Source organism: Heterodontus francisci, chromosome 23 (genome assembly GCF_036365525.1).
Source record: "Heterodontus francisci isolate sHetFra1 chromosome 23, sHetFra1.hap1, whole genome shotgun sequence".
NCBI lineage: Eukaryota > Metazoa > Chordata > Chondrichthyes > Heterodontiformes > Heterodontidae > Heterodontus > Heterodontus francisci.
The window spans coordinates 51,498,679-51,517,243 of record NC_090393.1 but is presented as its reverse complement, the minus strand read 5'-3'; the positions used below and the strand labels follow the sequence as shown (position 1 = coordinate 51,517,243).

The following is an 18,565-nucleotide window of genomic DNA, read 5'->3' as shown; positions in this document are numbered from 1 at the left end:
CCCACTATTCTAAATTCCCAACAAATCTACTGAAAAACCAAAAAAAAAAAGTCAAAACTTGTTAGGTTAGCAATCCAACGGACAGAACTTCTGAAATAAAAAGCTTACCTTATCAACACACCAGAGTCCTTTTTTTTTTGTTAGAGGAGGAGGGTGGGTGGGAGACACTACATGTGTAGTGTCTCAGGTACAGCCACCACCCAAATATATAGTTTTTACTTACCCAGCAGTCCCCTGGTCCTCCGAAAACAAAAGGGAATTAACTTTTAACTTACTCTGAAATTGACTTCCCAGCTGTACGTTCGCTCCGCACTTCAGCTACTGTCAAAGCTGCTGCCACCAAAACTAAAAGAAAGAGATTTTACACCACCCAAATATATAGTTTTTACTTACCCAGCAGTCCCCTGGTCCTCCGAAATCAAAAGGGAATTAACTTCTAACTTACTCTGAAATTGACTTCCCAGCTGTACGTTCGCTCCGCACCTCCGCTACTGTCAAAGCTGCTGCCACCAAAACTAAAAGAGATTTTAAACCACCCAAATATATACTTGAAATGAAATATATTAATGAACAATAGAGTTTTCTCACTGAGTCACCTATTCTATAGAATTAATATGTAATGTATTTATAAGTTAGTAGTTCCTGAGCTAACTGGTATTAACCCATTCTGTCAGGGGTTGGCTGTGTTCATTTCTCTGTCTGGAGGCTCTCATCCTTCCTGTGGCTAAAGTGAGATCTTTTCCAGACTCTATTTCCAGACTCAGGCTGCCCAAGACTGACTTCTCCAGAGGGTGGGTCGAGGAGTTGCTGTTGCCCAGGGGCTGCAAGAAACACAGAATCAGTTACAAACTGCTGGAATTGTTTGACCTGTAGTAACCTGGAGCTCGGACACTGGCCTGTGCTGGTAAAAACCAGTTTGAACTAATTACTTTATGGGAGAAGACAAAGAACAGGACACAGGAAAAGGGCCTTATTTGGACACGGTGTGATACCGGGGTCTTTGGGCCTGGGCCAATTAAGAGAAGCTGTGAACGAGGTGATCAAGCTTAAACCAACCGGAAAGACACAGTTCAGATTTGGAGAGATAAGCAACAGGATAAGATTAGAGCTTTTTGGGCATAGAGCCAGCGAAAACTCCGGAGATCAACCATCGTGGAAGCGGAAGACCCTGCGTGAGTGACGCGGCGACGACGTAGCAGAGAGAGAGAGAGAGAGAGAGAGAACGGAATGCCTGGCCAGCGTTAACTCTCCCTTTTTCGGGTAATATCCTTTGTATTCTGTGACTAGGACAGGGAAAGGTCAGAGGAACCTAGTGAGTGTGCTTATGAATTCTAGCTAGTTTTGTTATGAACTGTATAACTCAGGGGAGTTGTAGGTTTTTGTCTAAGTGTATAAGCCTTATTCTTACATTGTACAACAACATGAATAAAGTAAATTGATAGTTAAAGAAAGGACTGAGTTCCCCCTCTTTGTACTAAGCCAGTAACTGTAGCTGTGGACAAGGGGGAGTTGACTCCGCTCCACGGTTAACATTGCTCTCTGAGCTGCCAATCAATGTTACCATCTTGAATGAGAACTGTGCACACTGGTGTGAGAGCAATGCAACTGCATTGCTTATTTAACTAAATGACCATGAAAGCTGGTGTATTGTTAAAACCCAACTGGTGGACAAACAGCCTTCAGGGGAGAGAACAGTCACTCTGACCTACATGTGTCTCCAGCACCACACTGCATGCCCTCTGAATTGACCAACCAAGCCAGTGCATTATCAGGGCAACCAAGATAAAAAGTAAATGTGGCCTTATTATTGTCCACAACCCTAAAAGAAAAGGAAATCCTACAAGGTGCATTGATTCAAAACTATTCTTGCATAAATGTTGTAAACTGCTCAATGGCTTACCATTGGCTCAAAACTAATGCAAAAGTAAGCAGTTTTGATAACTCCAATTTCTCCTTCAGAGCATGGTGAGATTCCCAATCACCCATTGTTCGGTGTTAACAGGCTTTTTAATGTTAAGATAGAAAGTATTTTGGGATCCTGGAAATTAACCCTTTGTAAACTGAATCTGACATATCAGTGATATAAAATAAAATAAAAAATACTTCTAATTTGATAATTAGATAAAAATCCCAATATATTCCTCAGAAACAGAATCTTCAATCATGAGAACAATCACATACCACCCCAGACGATGTTCTCTCATTCACTGTTTCTACTTCCACATCTCCTTGCCTCATTTCCTTCTTCATCAAAGTTTTTTTCTCCTTCTCCCCAGTTCCTCTGCTCCCCTTCCTGCTTTCCCTTCCTTCCCAAATACCGCTTTCCCTCTACTTCTCATCACTGCTTCCCCACCTTCTTCAATGCCTTCCTGTTTCTTTCCCCTCCATGATCCCCTCTTTTTGCCTCTTTCTTCTTTCCAAATCCTACTTTTCCCTACTCCCTATCTTTGTCACTTTCCTCTTTACTTCTTCCCCCTTTTAGCCTAAACTTTCTATACCATCCTCTGACCCCCAGCTTCCCTATTATCCTCATCCTCATGTCCTTTTTCCTATTCCCAAAGCATCCCCCCCATCCTGCCCCCTGCAAACACCAACCCTTGCCTGCTGTCTGCTGTTCACTGATTTTCCAGAAGACAGGTTTTCAAAATACTTATTGCTCTGACTGTAGATTCTGTATCTGTTGCCTTTCTACCACATTACTTCCATTGTTGAATAACAATGGAAATATCTACAATGCTAACAGGCACTATCTTTTCGAAAAGGGGTTTGCAACAAATTTGAAAAAGATGAGAAATACCATTTGGTTGATCCAGAAAGAGTTAGCAGTTACTATCTTCATTGTAGCATCCAGTTGTTTCCTAAATAGCCCTAAAAAGTAAATATTAGTTTGCGCCTCAAAGGACAACTGCAGTGGAACTGATGCACAAGAGGACCAGTGGAGCAGCACATGAAATTGATCCACCTGCAACATTAGGGTATGCCTCCCCCATCCACCACCCTGAAAGTAGTGCAATGATCCTGAAGACAATAAAAGTTGACCAGCAGAGATACCAGAACTGGACCGATGGTACATCTGGGAAGGGGATGGAGATTGGGAGGAGAGCAAGCAATGGCTGGCAGCAGCAATTTCAATATGGTGCCAGGTTCCTCCTGATTCTGCATTCAGGTAAGTAAAAGACGACTGTTTTGGTTGCTTCAAGGCTTAAGGAAACTGATCACAAGACTCAAGCTGCAATGAGTCACAATACAATTCAGCAGAGAGGTCATAAGTGGGTGTTGGGCCCACTATTTGCACAGGCAATGGGCCTACTGCTTGTTTCAGGCACGCACCAGGAGTGACTCACCAAAACGGTGACCGACAGTCTTGTGCATTTTGGTCACATATGATTGACAACAAAAATTATTAGTTGTGGTCTTGTTTAGTAACCTAAAGATGAACGGATCGAGGTCCAATTTTGCCCCTAGGGTTTTTAAAAATCCATTCTTAAGATGTGGGCAAGGCCAGTATTTGTTTTTTTTTATTTCCAAAATATACTTTATTCATAAAAATCTGTAGAAATTACATTGCCAAACAGTTTCAAAACAGCACCAAAAAATACAAACATTGCAAGGGAGATCAGTTTCCTTCAATACTGTCATGAGTTTCTTCACAACCCTTCCGTTTCACAATTGTCATGCCAATTACAGTTTTACATTTACAGCAAATGAAAATATTAACGATACAGTTCGAGGGGTTTTCCATGGATCCAGCCCCTCCGTTCAGCTTGGTGGGGGGACCTTACACTGTGGTCTTTCCCCATTGAGCCTTTTCTGCGGCTGCCCCAAGCTTTAGTGCGTCCCTCAACACGTAGTCCTGGACCTTGGAATGTGCCAGTCTGCAACATTCGGTGGTGGACAACTCTTTGCGCTGGAAGACCAGCAAGTTTCGGGCAGACCAAAGGGCGTCTTTCACCGAATTGATAGTCCTCCAGCAGCAGTTGATGTTTGTCTCGGTGTGCGTCCCTGGGAACAGCCCGTAGAGCACAGACTCCTGTGTTACAGAGCTGCTTGGGATGAACCTTGACAAAAACCACTGCATCTCTGGCAAGGCCAGTATTTGTTGCCCATCCCTACTTGCACAGAGCAGGTGGTGGTTAGCCCTTTAGCTGAGTGGCCATTTCAGAAGGCAGTTAAGAGTTAACCACATTTTGCTTGATCCCTCTTTATGTAAAGAGTTTATTGATATAAGACCTAAAAGATCCTGAACTCGCTATATACAGATTGGCTGCCGCTTTCCCTACATTACAAGAATGACTGCACTTCAAAAGTACATGGTGGAAAGCGCTTTAGGGACGTCCTGCGATTTCGAACGGCGCTATATAAACGCGACTCTTTTTCTGCGAAGAATATCATAATTTCGGTAGAGTTTACTTTGGGTGTTGCTTCGTACTGACTTTTGTGACATGTGCTCGTTTGGTCCGAAATCCAATCAGGTCAGGAGGCGTAGGTCAGGTAAAGAGTAAAAGGTTTATTAATGTTAATATATAACTGTACACAATTGCTCACGCACAAAGCCATGTCGGCAGCAATGGAATTTCGAGATGGTGGAGATCATCTTCAGAGAAGAAAGGTATTACGTGTTGTAACTGAAATACAATAACTTAATTAAGCTCATTCGTGACTAGCTCTGGGAGTTGGCACGTGTATTGCAATAAGTGGGTCAAAATTCATTAGTTCCGGCTCAAATTTATAGTTGGAGGTAAAATGGAGTTTAATATTTTGCGATATTTGAAGGGAGTATGTCAGTTTCTAATGAAATTACATGAGTAAACCGAGGCTGCTGTTCCATCCAAAGGCTGGGCGATGAATGGAGTGATTCTCTTAATAATGGTCCAACTAAAAAGTGTCTGTTTAAAGTTAGTTTTAAAAATGACTGGAAAGTCAGAGGCTTGCATCACTGTCTGATTTCTGGCGTTTCTCAAGCGATGAGCTGGGGAAGTGAAAAGGATTGAAACCATGGAACGACAAGGTCTGCTGAAGAGAACTAAAGAGCGAGCGGACACGGTAAATTACAGAATAAGATGGGTGCTGTCGGTTATATACTTCATACAAGTACCGAACCTTCTTCATGTGAACTTTTCATGTTTACATACAGTAGTAAGTTCTCTTCCCGTCAGACTCAGAACAGTTTCGACAAATTAAACATCTGAAAAATACAGACAAATCCGAGCTGAAACTGTATCGTTGGGTGCGCGGTTCTGCTCTTAGCGAGTCTGCTTAACGGAGTTAGGGTTTAGAAACATCGGATACAGGAGCTTAATCAAAACTTTTCTCACCAGAAAGCTCAACTTTAGTAACGAACACATCTTCATTAACAGATGTTGGCAACATTCAGGTCAGGCAGCGGCAATGGAAACGATAAACAAGACACTTTTTCTACAAGCGCAAGTCCGATTTGTCTTGTATTAAACAGGTGCTGTCTGTTTCACATTTATAGCAACTGCTGTGTTTGGCTTTATTGATTAACAAAATGTCTTACTTTAGGACTTGGATTCTCCTAAAAGTAACAAGAGTAGAGGAAACCGCTGGACATTTTGGTAAGGGCGCCTCATCCGAAGTGACTTCTAACACGGCTGGTGGGTCTATTATTGTAATAGGCCAATTGCCCCTCCCTGGGAATGGTCACCACCCGGTGACTTGCTCCAAAGAAAAGTAAGGGACACTCGAATGGTAAAACAGTATGTGACTGCCAGCGAGAACAGAGGGCATTCAGCAGCAGCAGAAGACAGTGGGTGCTTATTTTCTTTCAAGCAAGCCAGTTTAATATGAGGCAAGCTGAACCCCACTAGAATATTTTTTTTTATTGATTCCTGAGATGTGGGCGTCGCTGGCTAAGCCAGCATTTATTGTCCTTCTCTGATTGCTTTTGAGAGCTGGTCAGCTGCCTTCTTGAACCACTGCACTCCATGTGGGGTAGGGGCACCCACAGTGCTGTTAGGACAGGAGTCCCAGGATTTTGACGCAGGGACAGTGACGGAACAGCAATGTAGTTTAAGTCAGGATGGTGTGTGACTTGGAGGGGAACTTGCAGGTGGTTGTGTTCCCATGTACTTGCTAGCCTTGTCTTTCTAGGTGGGAGAGGTCGCGGGTTTATAAGGTGCTGTGGAAGGAGGCTTGCTGCAGTGCATCTTGTTGATGGTACACACTGCTGCCACTGTGTGCCAGTGGTGGAGGGTATGGATGGGGCATTAATAGAACATAGAACATAGAAAAATACAGCACAGAACAGGCCCTTCGGCCCACGATGTTGTGCCGATCCTTTGTCCTCTGTCAAGGACAATTTAATCTATACCCCATCATTCTCCTTTATCCATATACCTATCTAAAAGCCGTTTGAAAGTCCCTAAAGTTTCTGACTCAACAACTTCCCCAGGCAAGGCATTCCATGCCCCGACCACTCTCTGGGTAAAGAACCTTCCCCTGACATCCCCCTTATATCTCCCACCCTTCACCTTAAATTTATGACCCCTTGTAACGCTTTGCTCCACCCGGGGAAAAAGTTTCTGACTGTCTACCCTATCTATTCCCCTGATCATCTTATAAACCTCTATCATGTCACCCCTCATCCTTCTCCGTTCTAATGAGAAGAGGCCTAGAATGTTCAGCCTTTCCTCGTAAGACTTATTCTCCATTCCAGGCAACATCCTGGTAAATCTCCTCTGCACCCTCTCCAAGGCTTCCACATCCTTCCTAAAATGAGGCGACCAGAACTGCACACAGTACTCCAAATGAGGCCTTACCAAGGTCCTGTACAGCTGCATCATCACCTCACGGCTCTTAAATTCAATCCCTCTGCTAATGAACGCTAACACCCCATATGCCTTCTTCACAGCCCTATCCACCTGAGTTGCAACTTTCAACGATCTATGCACATAGACCCCAAGGTCTCTCTGCTCCTCCACATGCCCAAGAACCCTACCGTTAACCCAGTATTTTGCATTCGTGTTTGTCCTTCCAAAATGGACGACCTCACACTTTTCAGGGTTAAACTCCATCTGCCACTTTTCAGCCCAGCACTGCAACCTATCCAAGTCCCTTTGCAGACGACAATAGCCCTCCTCGGTATCCACAACTCCACCAACCTTTGTATCATCTGCAAATTTACTGACCCACCCTTCGACTTCCTCATCCAAGTCGTTAATAAAAATCACAAACAGGAGAGGACCCAGAACTGATCCCTGTGGCACGCCACTGGTAACTGGGCTCCAGGCTGAGTATTTACCATCTAAGACCACTCTCTGCCTTCTATCAGTTAGCCAATTCTTAATCCAAATGGCCACATTCCCCACTATCCCATGCCTCCTGACTTTCTCCATAAGTCTACCATGGGGGACCTTATCAAATGCCTTACTAAAATCCATGTACACCACATCCACTGGTTTACGCTCATCCACTTGCTTGGTCACCTGCTCAAAGAATTCAATCAGGCTTGTGAGGCAAGACCTACCCCTCACAAAACCGTGCTGACTGTCCCGAATCAAGCAGTGTCTTTCCAGATGCTCAGAAATCCTATCCCTCAGCACCTTTTCCATCAACTTGCCTACCACCGAAGTAAGACTAACTGGCCTGTAATTCCCAGGGTTGTTCCTATTCCCTTTCTTGAACAGGGGCACAACATTTGCCACCCTCCAATCACCTGGTACCACCCCCGTCAACAGAGAAGATGAAAAGATCATTGCCAGCGGCTCTGCAATTTCATCCCTTGCTTCCCATAACATCCTTGGATATACCCCGTCAGGCCCGGGAGACTTGTCTATCTTCAAGTTATTCAAAAACCCCAACACATCTTCCCCCTAACGAGCACTTCCTCGAGCTTACCAGTCTGTTTCACAACGTCCTCTTCAGTAATACACCCCTTCTCATTCGTAAATACCGAAGAGAAGTACTCATTCAAAACCTCACTTATCTCTTCCGGCTCAACACACAGTCTCCCGCTATTGTCCTTGACCGGACCTACGGTTCCCCTAGTCATCTTCATATTTCTGACATACGCGTAAAAGGCCTTGGGGTTTTCTTTTATCCTACCCGCCAAGCATTTTTCATGCCCTCTCTTAGCTCTCCTAATCCCTTTCTTCAGATCCTTCCTGGCCATCTTGTATCCCTCCAGAGCTATGCCTGTGCCCTTTTTCCTCAACCTTATATACGCATCCTTCTTCTTCCTAACAAGACTCTCAACCTCTCTTGTCAACCACGGTTCCCTCACATGACCATCCCTTCCCTGTCTGACAGGGACATGCTTATCAATGGCCCCTACTATCTGCTCCTTGAAAAAGTTCCACATTTCGACCGTGCCCTTCCCTGCCAGCATATGCTCCCAACTTATGCTCCTCAGTTCCTGCCTGACAGCATCATATCTACCCTTCCCCCAATTGTAAACCTTGCCCTGTTGCACATACCTATCCCTCTCCATTACCACAGTGAATGCTACAGAATTGTGATCACTATCTCCAAAGTGCTCGCCCACCAACAGCTCTATCACTTGCCCTGGTTCATTACCTAGTACCAAATCCAATATTGCCTCCCCTCTGGTCGGGCAGTCTACATACTGAGTCAGAAAAGCTTCCTGGACATACTGCACAAACACTACCCCATCCAAACTATTCGATCTAAAGAGTTGCCAATCAATATTTGGGAAGTTGAAATCCCCCATAATTACTACCCTGTGACTTCTGCTCCTTTCCAAAATCTGTTTCCCAATCTGCTCTTCCACCTCCCTGCTGCTATTGGGGGGCCGATAGAAAACTCCCATCAAGGTGACTGCTCCTTTCCTGTTCCTGACCTCAACCCACAGTGCCTCAGTCGGCAGATCCTCCTCGAAAATTCTTTCAGCAGTTGTTACACTATTTCTAACTAACAATGCCACCCCCCCACCTCTTTTACCACCATTCCTAATCTTATGAAAACATCTATAACCAGGTACCTCCAAGAACCATTCCTCCCCCTCACCTATCCACGTTTCAGTGATGGCCACAACATCGTAGTCCCAAGTGCCCATCCACGCCTTCAATTCACTCACCTTATTCCTGATGCTTCTTGCGTTGAAGTATACGCACTTTAACCCTTCTCCGTGCCCATCTGTCCTCTGCGACAGTGCTACCTTCCCCAATACCTCACTACACTCTTTGTCTTTCTGAGTGGACCCACTGGTCCCTGGACTACAAGTCCGGTTCCCATCCCCCTCCCAAACTAGTTTAAACCCTCCCGAACAGTACTAGCAAACCTCCCTCCCAGGATATTGGTGCCCCTCTGGTTCAGATGCAGCCCGTCCTGTTTGAACAGGTCCCATCTTCCCCAGAATGCATTCCAATTATCCAAGAACTGGAAGCCCTCTCTTCTACACCATTCCTGCAGCCACGTGTTCAGCTGTGCTCTCTCCCTATTCCTAGCCTCACTATCACGTGGCGCCGGCAACAAACCAGAGATAACAACTCTGTCCGTCCGAGCTTTCAGCTTCCAGCCTAACTCCCTAAACTCACTTCTAACATCTGTGCCACCCTTCCTTCCTACGTCGTTGGTGCCAATGTGCACCACGACCTCTGGCTGCTCCCCCTCCCCTTTAAGGATCCTGAAGACGCGATCACAAACATCACGGACCCTGGCACCAGGTAGGCAACAAACCATCCGTGCGTCTCGCTTGCGCCCACAGAACCGCCTGTCGGTACTCCTCACCATCGAGTCCCCGATGACTAGTGCTCTCCCATTCTCCCTCCTTCCCTTCTGAGCCACAGTGCAGGACCCCGTGCCAGAGGCCCGTTCACTGCAGCCTGCCCCCGATAGGCCGTCCCCCCCAACAGTATCTAAAACTGTATACTTGTTGCTGAGGGGAACGACCACAGGAGATCCCTGCACTGACCTCTTCCCACCTCTAACTGTTACCCAGCTGCCTTTGTTTTGTGGAGTAACGACATCCCTGTAGCTTCTATCTATCACCCCCTCAGCTTCCCGAATGATCCTCAGTTCATCCAGCTCCAGCTCCAGTTCCCTAACACGGTCTGATAGGAGCTGGAGACGGATGCACTTCCAGCAGGTGAAGTCGGCAGGGTCACCGGAGGTTCCCCTCACCTCGAACATACTGCAGGAGGAGCACTGCACTCCCCTGGCTGCCATTTCTTTTACTCAATTACCCCTTAATTAAGTACAAATATAGATATTAACAAAAACAGTGAAATAGCTTACCTGTTCAGTCCTTTTTGGCTAGAGGAGGAGGGTAAAAAGGGTCTCGGGTTAACTCTGCTCCGCACCTTTAAAGAAAATACCTACCCAGGAGTCCTTGCTGCCGTCCAGCTTCCGGTTCCTCCCGCGCCAAAAGTAACTTGAACACAAGGAAAACAGTAAGTACAACTTTTAAAACAACTTTTAAAACACAGCTCCTGTTGCCTTCACTTACCCACCGAAGAGTCGCTACCTTCTCCTGCTTCTCCGCCGGGAAATGAGGCCGAGTCCACGGAGCTCCGCACCTTTAAAGAAAATACCTACCCAGGAGTCCTTGCTGCCGTCCAGCTTCCGGTTCCTCCCGCGCCAAAAGTAACGAAGAGTCGCTACCTTCTCCTGCTTCTCCGCCGGGAAATGAGGTATCTCTAATCTAAATCGAGCGGGCTGCTTTGTCTCGGATGGTATTGAGCTTCTTGAGTGTTGTTGGAGCTGCATTCATCCAGAGAAGCGGAGAGTATTCCATCACACTCATGACTTGTGCCCTGTAGATGGTGGAATGGCTTTGGGGAGTCAGGAGGTGAGTTACTCACTGCAGAATTCCCAGCCTCTGACCTGCTCATGTAGCCTCAGTACTTATATGGTTGGTCCAGTTAAGTTTCTGGTCAGTGGTGACTCCCAGAATGTTTGATAGTGGAGAATTCAGCAATGGTTATGCCGAGGGGCCTACCAAATTATGGTCAGATTTTATAAATTTCACATGTACCGACAGATGGGAAGTGGTGTGGGTGACTTTTATTTTTCAGCTCTCAACTGATCGCAGCTAGTGTTTTTTTTTCAAAAAGAATTTTAGTCCGAGTGTTTTAAGGATCAAATAAGTAGACAAACAACAGATTTTCTCGTAGGTTAAAAAAGAAAAATAAGTATTTATTTTACACAATAACCGAAAAATGTTCATGACCTCACCCACTCTCACGTACACACACACGTGTGCACAAAAATAGAGTATAGAGTGTTAGCATGCAGTTGCAGTCCAATTGTGGTAAAAGAGTTTGTTGTTTTAAGAAAAGCTTTTGAAGCTTTTCGGGAGGAAATATTTCAAAGGTAAAAGCTTGAAGGTTCTTTGTCTTGGAAAGAATGAAGTGTTGCAGGCTCCTTGTGGTTAAGCTTCAATCCGAAGTCAATGGTGGAAATCCTGGCTCACTTTCTCAGATGGGGAATTCCAAAGTCACCTTGTAATTTCTCTGCTGCAGTAGTTAAAAGGTGTTATCAGCAGGGCTGCTGCTTAGCTGGAACATGTCTCGCAGCTGTTCTGGCTGGAAAAGATCTTCCATGGCTGTTCTGCCCCTTTCTCTCTCTCTCTCTCTCCAGAGAGATACCTTTTTAAGTTAGAAACCTGTCAGGTTGAGGTGTTGGTCAGATAACTAAGGTCTTTCTTCCCTGGGGTGATTCATACAATGTTCCAGGATATGGGAACCATTCTTACATGATGGCGTCTGAATGTGGTCCATTCTGATAAATCGGTGTTACTTCACACCTATTATTTTGGCCTTGGCTTTGGAGTCAGTCTGTCTTCAAAGTCTTTGTTAGCTCTATTCATGCAGATATGAATATTAGGATGGAATTTGCTATTTTCCATTTCAATGTGTTTTCCCCAAAGCTAATTCAGATGTTATAATGTGTTTCGTCTTCAACAGAAAAACATGTCTATTGAATATTACAGGAGGGAGTCACCTAACCTCTACTCCATTTTGTCTGTGGCACAAATGTGTCCATTTTCTTGTTCAGTTCAACAGTTGGCTTTTGTTTCATAATTCCTTCAGTTTATTTCATATTTCATCACTGTTCCCTTCGTGAGCATGGCACCTCATTGAAAATAGAGAAAAATGAAATTCCTTCTTATTTCATTCTTTTGTTGTTTGTTGTTTCCAGAAAGAAAGACATAGGATAGCACACATTTGCACACATTCATCCCATGGGTTTTCAGTCATGATTTCTATACGGATTTCGGGTAGTGCAGTGTTTATATTCTGGGCAGGGCCTCGGCAATATGTACAATTTTCACTGCTGGAGAAGTAAGCTCCATCAGAACAGTATGGCATTTTTAACTTTGAATTCTTTCAGAAATGTGAGGGGGGTTGTGGTCAGCATAGATTTGAATTTCTCTGTGTACATTATTTTCATAAACTTTGAAATGTTAAGTGGCTAGTAGGAGCCCTAACGCCTCTTTCTCTATTGTGGAATATTTTCTTTGGTATTTGTTTAGTTTTTTTTGAGAAATAGTCAGTTGGCCTCTTGAGGCCTGAATTATCATCTTGGAGTGAGACCGCTCCCACTCCAACATCACTGACATCAACAGCCATCTGAAGAGCTTGATAAAATTTGGAGCTGCCAATACTGGGTCATTTGTTAGAATCACCTTCAGCTTTTCGAAAGCCAGCTGGCACAGCTCTGACTATACTATTTTTACATTTTTCTTTAATATGCCAGTTAAAGGTGCAGCTAAGGTGCTGGCATTGGGAGCAAATTTTCAGCAGAAACTGGATGTTCGCAGGAATCGCATGATTTCCATCTTAGTTTTGGGAATGGGATTATCTACCAGGACTTGCACTATTACTGTCCTTGGAAACACCCGACCTTGTCCTGCAATGTGGCTCAAACTGATTACGTGAGCCTTAGCGAATTTGCTCTTTGCTTAATTGACCACTAATTGAGCTATCTATAGGCCCTTTTCAAGAGTTCCCTTAAATGGTTCAGGTGGTCTTCCCAGTAAACTGTAAACTAACAGGTCATCCAGGTTGATGACACATAAACCAGCTACCATCTGGTTCATTAGTCTTTGGAAAGTTGCTGGGGCATTCTTCAAACCAAATGACATTACTCTACATTGAAATAAGCCATTGGGGGTGATAAATGTTGAAATTTCATTTGCTTGGGTGGTCATAAGGACTTGCCAATATCCTTTCAATAAGTCAATTTTACTAATGTAGGTGGAGCTTCCTACTTGGTCAGTGCAGCCCTCAATATAGGGGATTGTGTATGAGTCTGTTTGGGTTACTGCATTAATTTAGCACTAATCAATGCAAAGTTTGGTTGATGTGTTAGGTTTGGGGACTAGTACAATAGGGGAGATAGTGGCGTAGTTGTAATGTCACTGGACTAGTAATCCAGAGCCCAGGCTAATGCCTAGGGGACATGGGTTCAAATCCCACCGTGGCAGATGGTTAATTAATAAATCTGGAACTAAAAAAGCTAGTCTAATGGTGACCATGAAACCATTGTCGATTGTTGTAAAAAACCATCTCGTTCACTAATGGCCCTTAGGGAAAGAAATCTGCCATCCTTACCTGGTCTGGCCTACGTGTGACTCCAGATGCACAGCAATGTGGTCGACTGTTAAAATGCCCTCTGAAATGGTATTTCAGGCTTCTGAAATGGCCTAGCAAGCCACTCAGTTCAAGGGCAATTAGGGATGGGCAACAAATGCTGGCCTAGCCAGTGATGCCCACATCCCACAAATGAATAATAAAACTCTGGCTGTTTTCATAGAATCAGAGTTCTACAGCACAGAAACAGGCTCTTCGGCCCATCGTGTCTGTGCTGGCCATCAAGCACCTAACTATTCTAATCCCATTTTCCAGTACTTGGCCCGTAGCCTTGTATGCTATGACGTTACAAGTGCTCATCTAAATACCTCTTAAATGTTGTGAGGGTTCCTGCCTCTACCACCCCTGCAGGCAGTGCATTCCAGATTGCAACCACCCTCTGGGTGAAATTTTTTTCCCTCAAATCCCCTCTAAACCTCCTTCCCTTTACCTTAAATCTATGCCCCCTGGTTATTGACCCCTCCGCTAAGGGAAAAAGCCTCTTCCTATCTCACCTATCAATGCCCCTCATAATTTTGTATACCTCAATCATGTCCCCCTCAGTCTTCTCTGCTCTAAGGAAAACAACCCTAGCCTTTTCAGTCTCTCTTCATAGCTGAAATGCTCCAGCCCAGGCAACATCCTGGTGAACCTCCTCTGCACCCTCTCCAGTGCAATCTATAAATTATATAAGGATGAGGGTGAGTGGTAATGGTGGATGGATGGATAAATGGGGATGTGAAGAAGTCAATTCTGGTCGCCACACTACCAGAAGGACATGGAGGCTTCATCCTTCCTATAATGTGGTGCCCAGAACTGTACACAGTACTCCAGTTGTGGCCTAACTCGCATTTTATACAGCTCCATCATAACCTCCCTGTTCTTATATTCTATGCCTCGGCTAATAAAGGCAAGTATCCCATATGCCTTCCTAACCACCTTATCTACCTGTGCTGCTGCCTTCAGTGATCTATGGACAAGTACACCAAGGTCCCTCTGTCCTTCTGTACTTCCTAGGGTCTTACCATCCATTGTATATCCCCTTGCCTTGTTAGTCCTCCCAAAATGCATCACCTCACATTTCTCAGGATTAAATTCCATTTGCCACAGCTGTGCCCATCTTACCATCCCATCTATATCGTCCTGTAATCTAAGGCTTTCCTCCTCACTGTTTACAACACCACCAATTTTCGAGTCATCTGTGAACTTACTGATCATACCCCCTATATTCACGTCTAAATCTTTAATGTACACTACAAACAGCAAGGGTCCCAGCACCAATCCCTATGATACACCACTGGTCACAGGTTTCCAATTGCAAAAACAACCGTTGACCATTACCCTCCGTTTCCTGCCACTAAGCCAATTTTGGATCCAATTTGTCAAATTGCCCCGGATCCCATGAGATCTTACCTTCTTAACCAATCTCCCATGCGGGACCTTATCAAAAGCCTTACTGAAGTCCATGTAGACTACATCAACTGCTTTACCCTCATCTATACATCTAGTCACCTCCTCAAAAAATTCAATCAAGTTAGTTAGGCACAATCTCCCCCGACAAAGCCGTGCTGACTATCCCTGATTAATCCCTGCCTCTCCAAGTGGAGATTAATCCTGTCCCTCAGAATATTTTCCAATAGTTTCCCAACCACTGATATTAGACTCACCGGCCTGTGATTACCTGGTCTATCCCTGCTACCCTTCTTGAATAATGGTACCACAGTCGCTGTCCTCCAGTCCTCTGGCACCTCTCCTGTGGCCAGAGAGTATCTGAAAATTTGTGGTCAGAGCCTCTGCAATCTCCTCCCTTGCCTCACATAACAGCCTGGGTTCAATGAAATCATTGTCCAGCATATATTGGATTTCATTTTGCAGACTCGAACCAATTTATCGGGGCACAGCCTATAAGGGTTTTGTTTTATAGGTAGGGTCTCTCCTACATCTACATCATGCATAGAGTTTCACGACCTGGTTTGTCCCTACAAACCTCCTCAAATTCCCTTAACAGTATTGCTATTTCCTTTCTGTGCTGGCTAGATGAATAGTCAAATATGGTATCTTGTCTCCTTAAAATTTCGGTATTTTCCAATTTTACAGTAGGGGGTTCAATTTGAGAATTTTCTGTGTTCTCTTACGCCCCTTGTTCAGCTTCACTAGAGTTGTCCTCCTCCACTGTTCTCACTGCTTGACATACACTCATTGGTCCATCTGATTCCCGACTGTGGTGGTTTTTTTTTAGCATATTTATGTGGCACAGTCTCTGTTTCTTTCTCCGGCCTGGTGTGTTAATTAAGTGGTTCACTTCACTGACCTTTGTCCCTACTGTGTATGGACCGCTGAATCTGGCTTTTAGGAGTTCACCCTGTAATGTTAGCTGTAAAAGTGTCGACTTATCTGTGCCTGGGTCTTTCTGATACACACGTGCCTAGCCATTGGGATTTCATGAGCAATCCTCAATCTCCCAATGATATTTGGTGGGGGGGGGTGCGGGCGCAAAATTTTGTTGGAACACTGTCTACTTCTCCTCTGCAGGTCTCTGTGGAGGTCTTCATTTCCTCATTATTACTCAATTTTTAAAGTAATAACATTCAGGCATTTTTCCTGCCTCAGAACAGGCGGTCTGCTCAATGCTTTTTAACTCAGGGTCTGCCTGTTGGGCATCAATTAAAGAGGACCTACTCAATACCTTCTCCCCTAAATCTCCAAAAAATGTTTCAACCAGCCAGACCTTGGTGTCCTCTGGCTGAATTACTGTCTCACTTGTTTAGCCATGGCCCTGGTTACCACACAGTCAGGGAATATTCCAGGGACATCCTCCTGTAATTGTTCTGCCTCCTTGGCCTCATTTGGCTGGTCTGAGACCAATGGGGCTACTATCATCCCACCTCCAGCCAAATCATTGCCTAGCAGCAAATCTGTTCTGGCCACAGGCAGACTAAGAACAATCCCTACTGTAACTGATCCAGGGACTAGGACACACAGCAGGTGGACCTGATATAGGGGTACGGACATGTACCCTCTTTCTTCAATGCCTTTTACAAGAGCCTTTGCCTTTAGTGAGCTCTCTGGTAGAAAGGTCATGCCTTTATCCAGCATTAAGGATTTAGTGGCCCCTGCATCTCTGAGCAGGACAATGGATTTACCTGTCTCAGAGGGGTACAGGGACACCTTTCCATTTGAAACAAAATCCTGATACCCTTCAGGAACTTTTTCTGTTTCTGCTACACCTATGATGGTATTCTTTGGGTTCATTACCGTGGTTAGGGCTACAGGCTTGTCTGCCTTGCTGCTGGCTGGTGCACTCTTTTCTAGGCGAGCCTTGTGAACTCTATCAAAACTCATTGGCTTCCCCTTCAATTTCCAGCAGTTGGCTTTCACATGCCCTGCTTTGATAAAATGGGAACACACAGGTCTGTGGAAAACATTCCTACCCTCTGCACTTCCTGACTGATGGAGGGCTCCCTGTATTCTCACTTTTAGTTTCCTTTTCACTAGCACCCCATCTTTTCTCATTATCCCACTTTCTGTCCTTCCCAGATCTCTGGGGATTACTATGGAAGGATTTTCCTTGATAAAAGGATTTGTGGGTGAGCTCATAATCGTCTGCCATTGTGGCAGCTTCTCTCACCCTGGTGACCATTTGTTCCTCAATATCGGCCTTTATGTTGATGGGAATACTGTTTTTAAATTCTTCTAATAGAATCACCTCTCTCAAATTTTCATAGGAGAGGTCTAACTTGAAAGCTCATATCTCGTGATTGAAAGCCATGTGTTTAACTCTTTCAAATTCAGTAAAGGTTTAGGAAGGTCTTTTCCTAGTATTTCTAAACTTTTGTTGATAGGGACAACTCATATGTATTTAAGATAGAAGTTTTAATCTGTTCATAATCAAGGGAGATTTCTTATAACATGGAATGAGCTTCACAAGCTCTACCCACCAATTTGTCTCGTAAAAGGAGAGTCCAATATTCTTTTGGCCATTTTAGCCTGGTAGCTATTTTCTCAAGAGATGAAATATGACTCTACCTCCTCCTTGTCAAATTTTGGCATTAATCGTGAGTGTCTCAAAACATCAAAGCTTTGCTCTGCATTGAGGTTACTATTTGAATTGCTGCGGACATTCCCATTTTGTGCTTGTAGCTTGTCTAGCTCAAACTGTCTCGCTGCTGCCTCGTTTTGCATCTGCATCTTTCTTTCCATTTTTTTTTCCCTTTGCTTCTCTCTTCTTCTTGCATCTCTCTTTTTTTCCTTTTGAAACTGCATCTTTCTCTACTCTTTTTCCTTTTGTAATTCCAATTTTCGTAGGGCAAGTTCCTTGTCTACTTGGATTTTAGCTAGGGCAAATTTTTCAGATTCCGGTTCCATGCCTGTTTCTTCTGGTTCTGGAGTAAGATTAAAATGCCTAGCTAGATTCTTAAGTATTTCAGGTTTCTTAGTGTTTTTGCATGTAAGTGACTCCCAGCTGGGTAGCAATAGCTTTTAAACCCTCAATGCTTAATTGATTTAACGTATTGTAGGATACTCCTCCCTGCTCTACAAACACTTTAGCATTGAAGATGCTCAACTTTGTTTTTCCCTCTATGGTGCTAAAAAACAAATGAGAAACTGCTTATTTAATTTTTACAATTTTAGGAATCAATTTTCTTCCCATTTCCAAATGTCTTATGCGACAGTGTCTTCTTTCTTGGAGAACATACCAGACATAAAGTTAATTGTGACAGCAATGTGACAGATAGATGTGACAGAAATTGATGTTGAAAACATAACAAAATAAGTGACACAGAAAGTGTGTGGTATATGCAAGTTTTTGTATATATTAGTAGCTGATAATTCCATGGCATTGCTATGGTGAGTTGGAGCTGATAAGGATAAGGGTGTTATACAAGTCATATTTTCAGGGACACTGCTTTATTAGCATTAAAGGTGGACCTGGGATCTGGAAACACTGAGAAGAGGGGCAAGTATCTGGCAGCAGTGGGATGTGATTATGAGGGTTTTGCATTACTTTGTGA

The 18,565-nt window shown here is 44.2% G+C and overlaps 1 protein-coding gene across 11 annotated transcripts in view; it reads left to right on the top strand.

Annotated features, from left to right (window-relative positions):
* The first annotated feature begins 683 nt into the window (after positions 1–683).
* The window catches only part of slc2a11b (solute carrier family 2 member 11b), a 97,720-nt gene continuing 79,838 nt past the window's right edge, over positions 684–18,565 (top strand). For 3 of the 11 annotated variants that reach the window (XM_068055244.1, XM_068055249.1, XM_068055256.1), the window contains exons 1-2: positions 5,343–5,452; positions 10,407–10,610. In XM_068055244.1, the coding sequence (XP_067911345.1) occupies positions 5,358–5,452; positions 10,407–10,610 (299 nt within the window). In that variant the 5' untranslated portion in view covers positions 5,343–5,357. Of the gene's footprint in view, positions 1,261–4,467; positions 4,492–4,533; positions 4,610–4,764; positions 5,044–5,342; positions 5,453–10,406; positions 10,611–18,565 lie in introns of those variants that run through there. The other 8 variants (XM_068055248.1, XM_068055246.1, XM_068055250.1 and 5 more) reach the window with 6 other exon arrangements.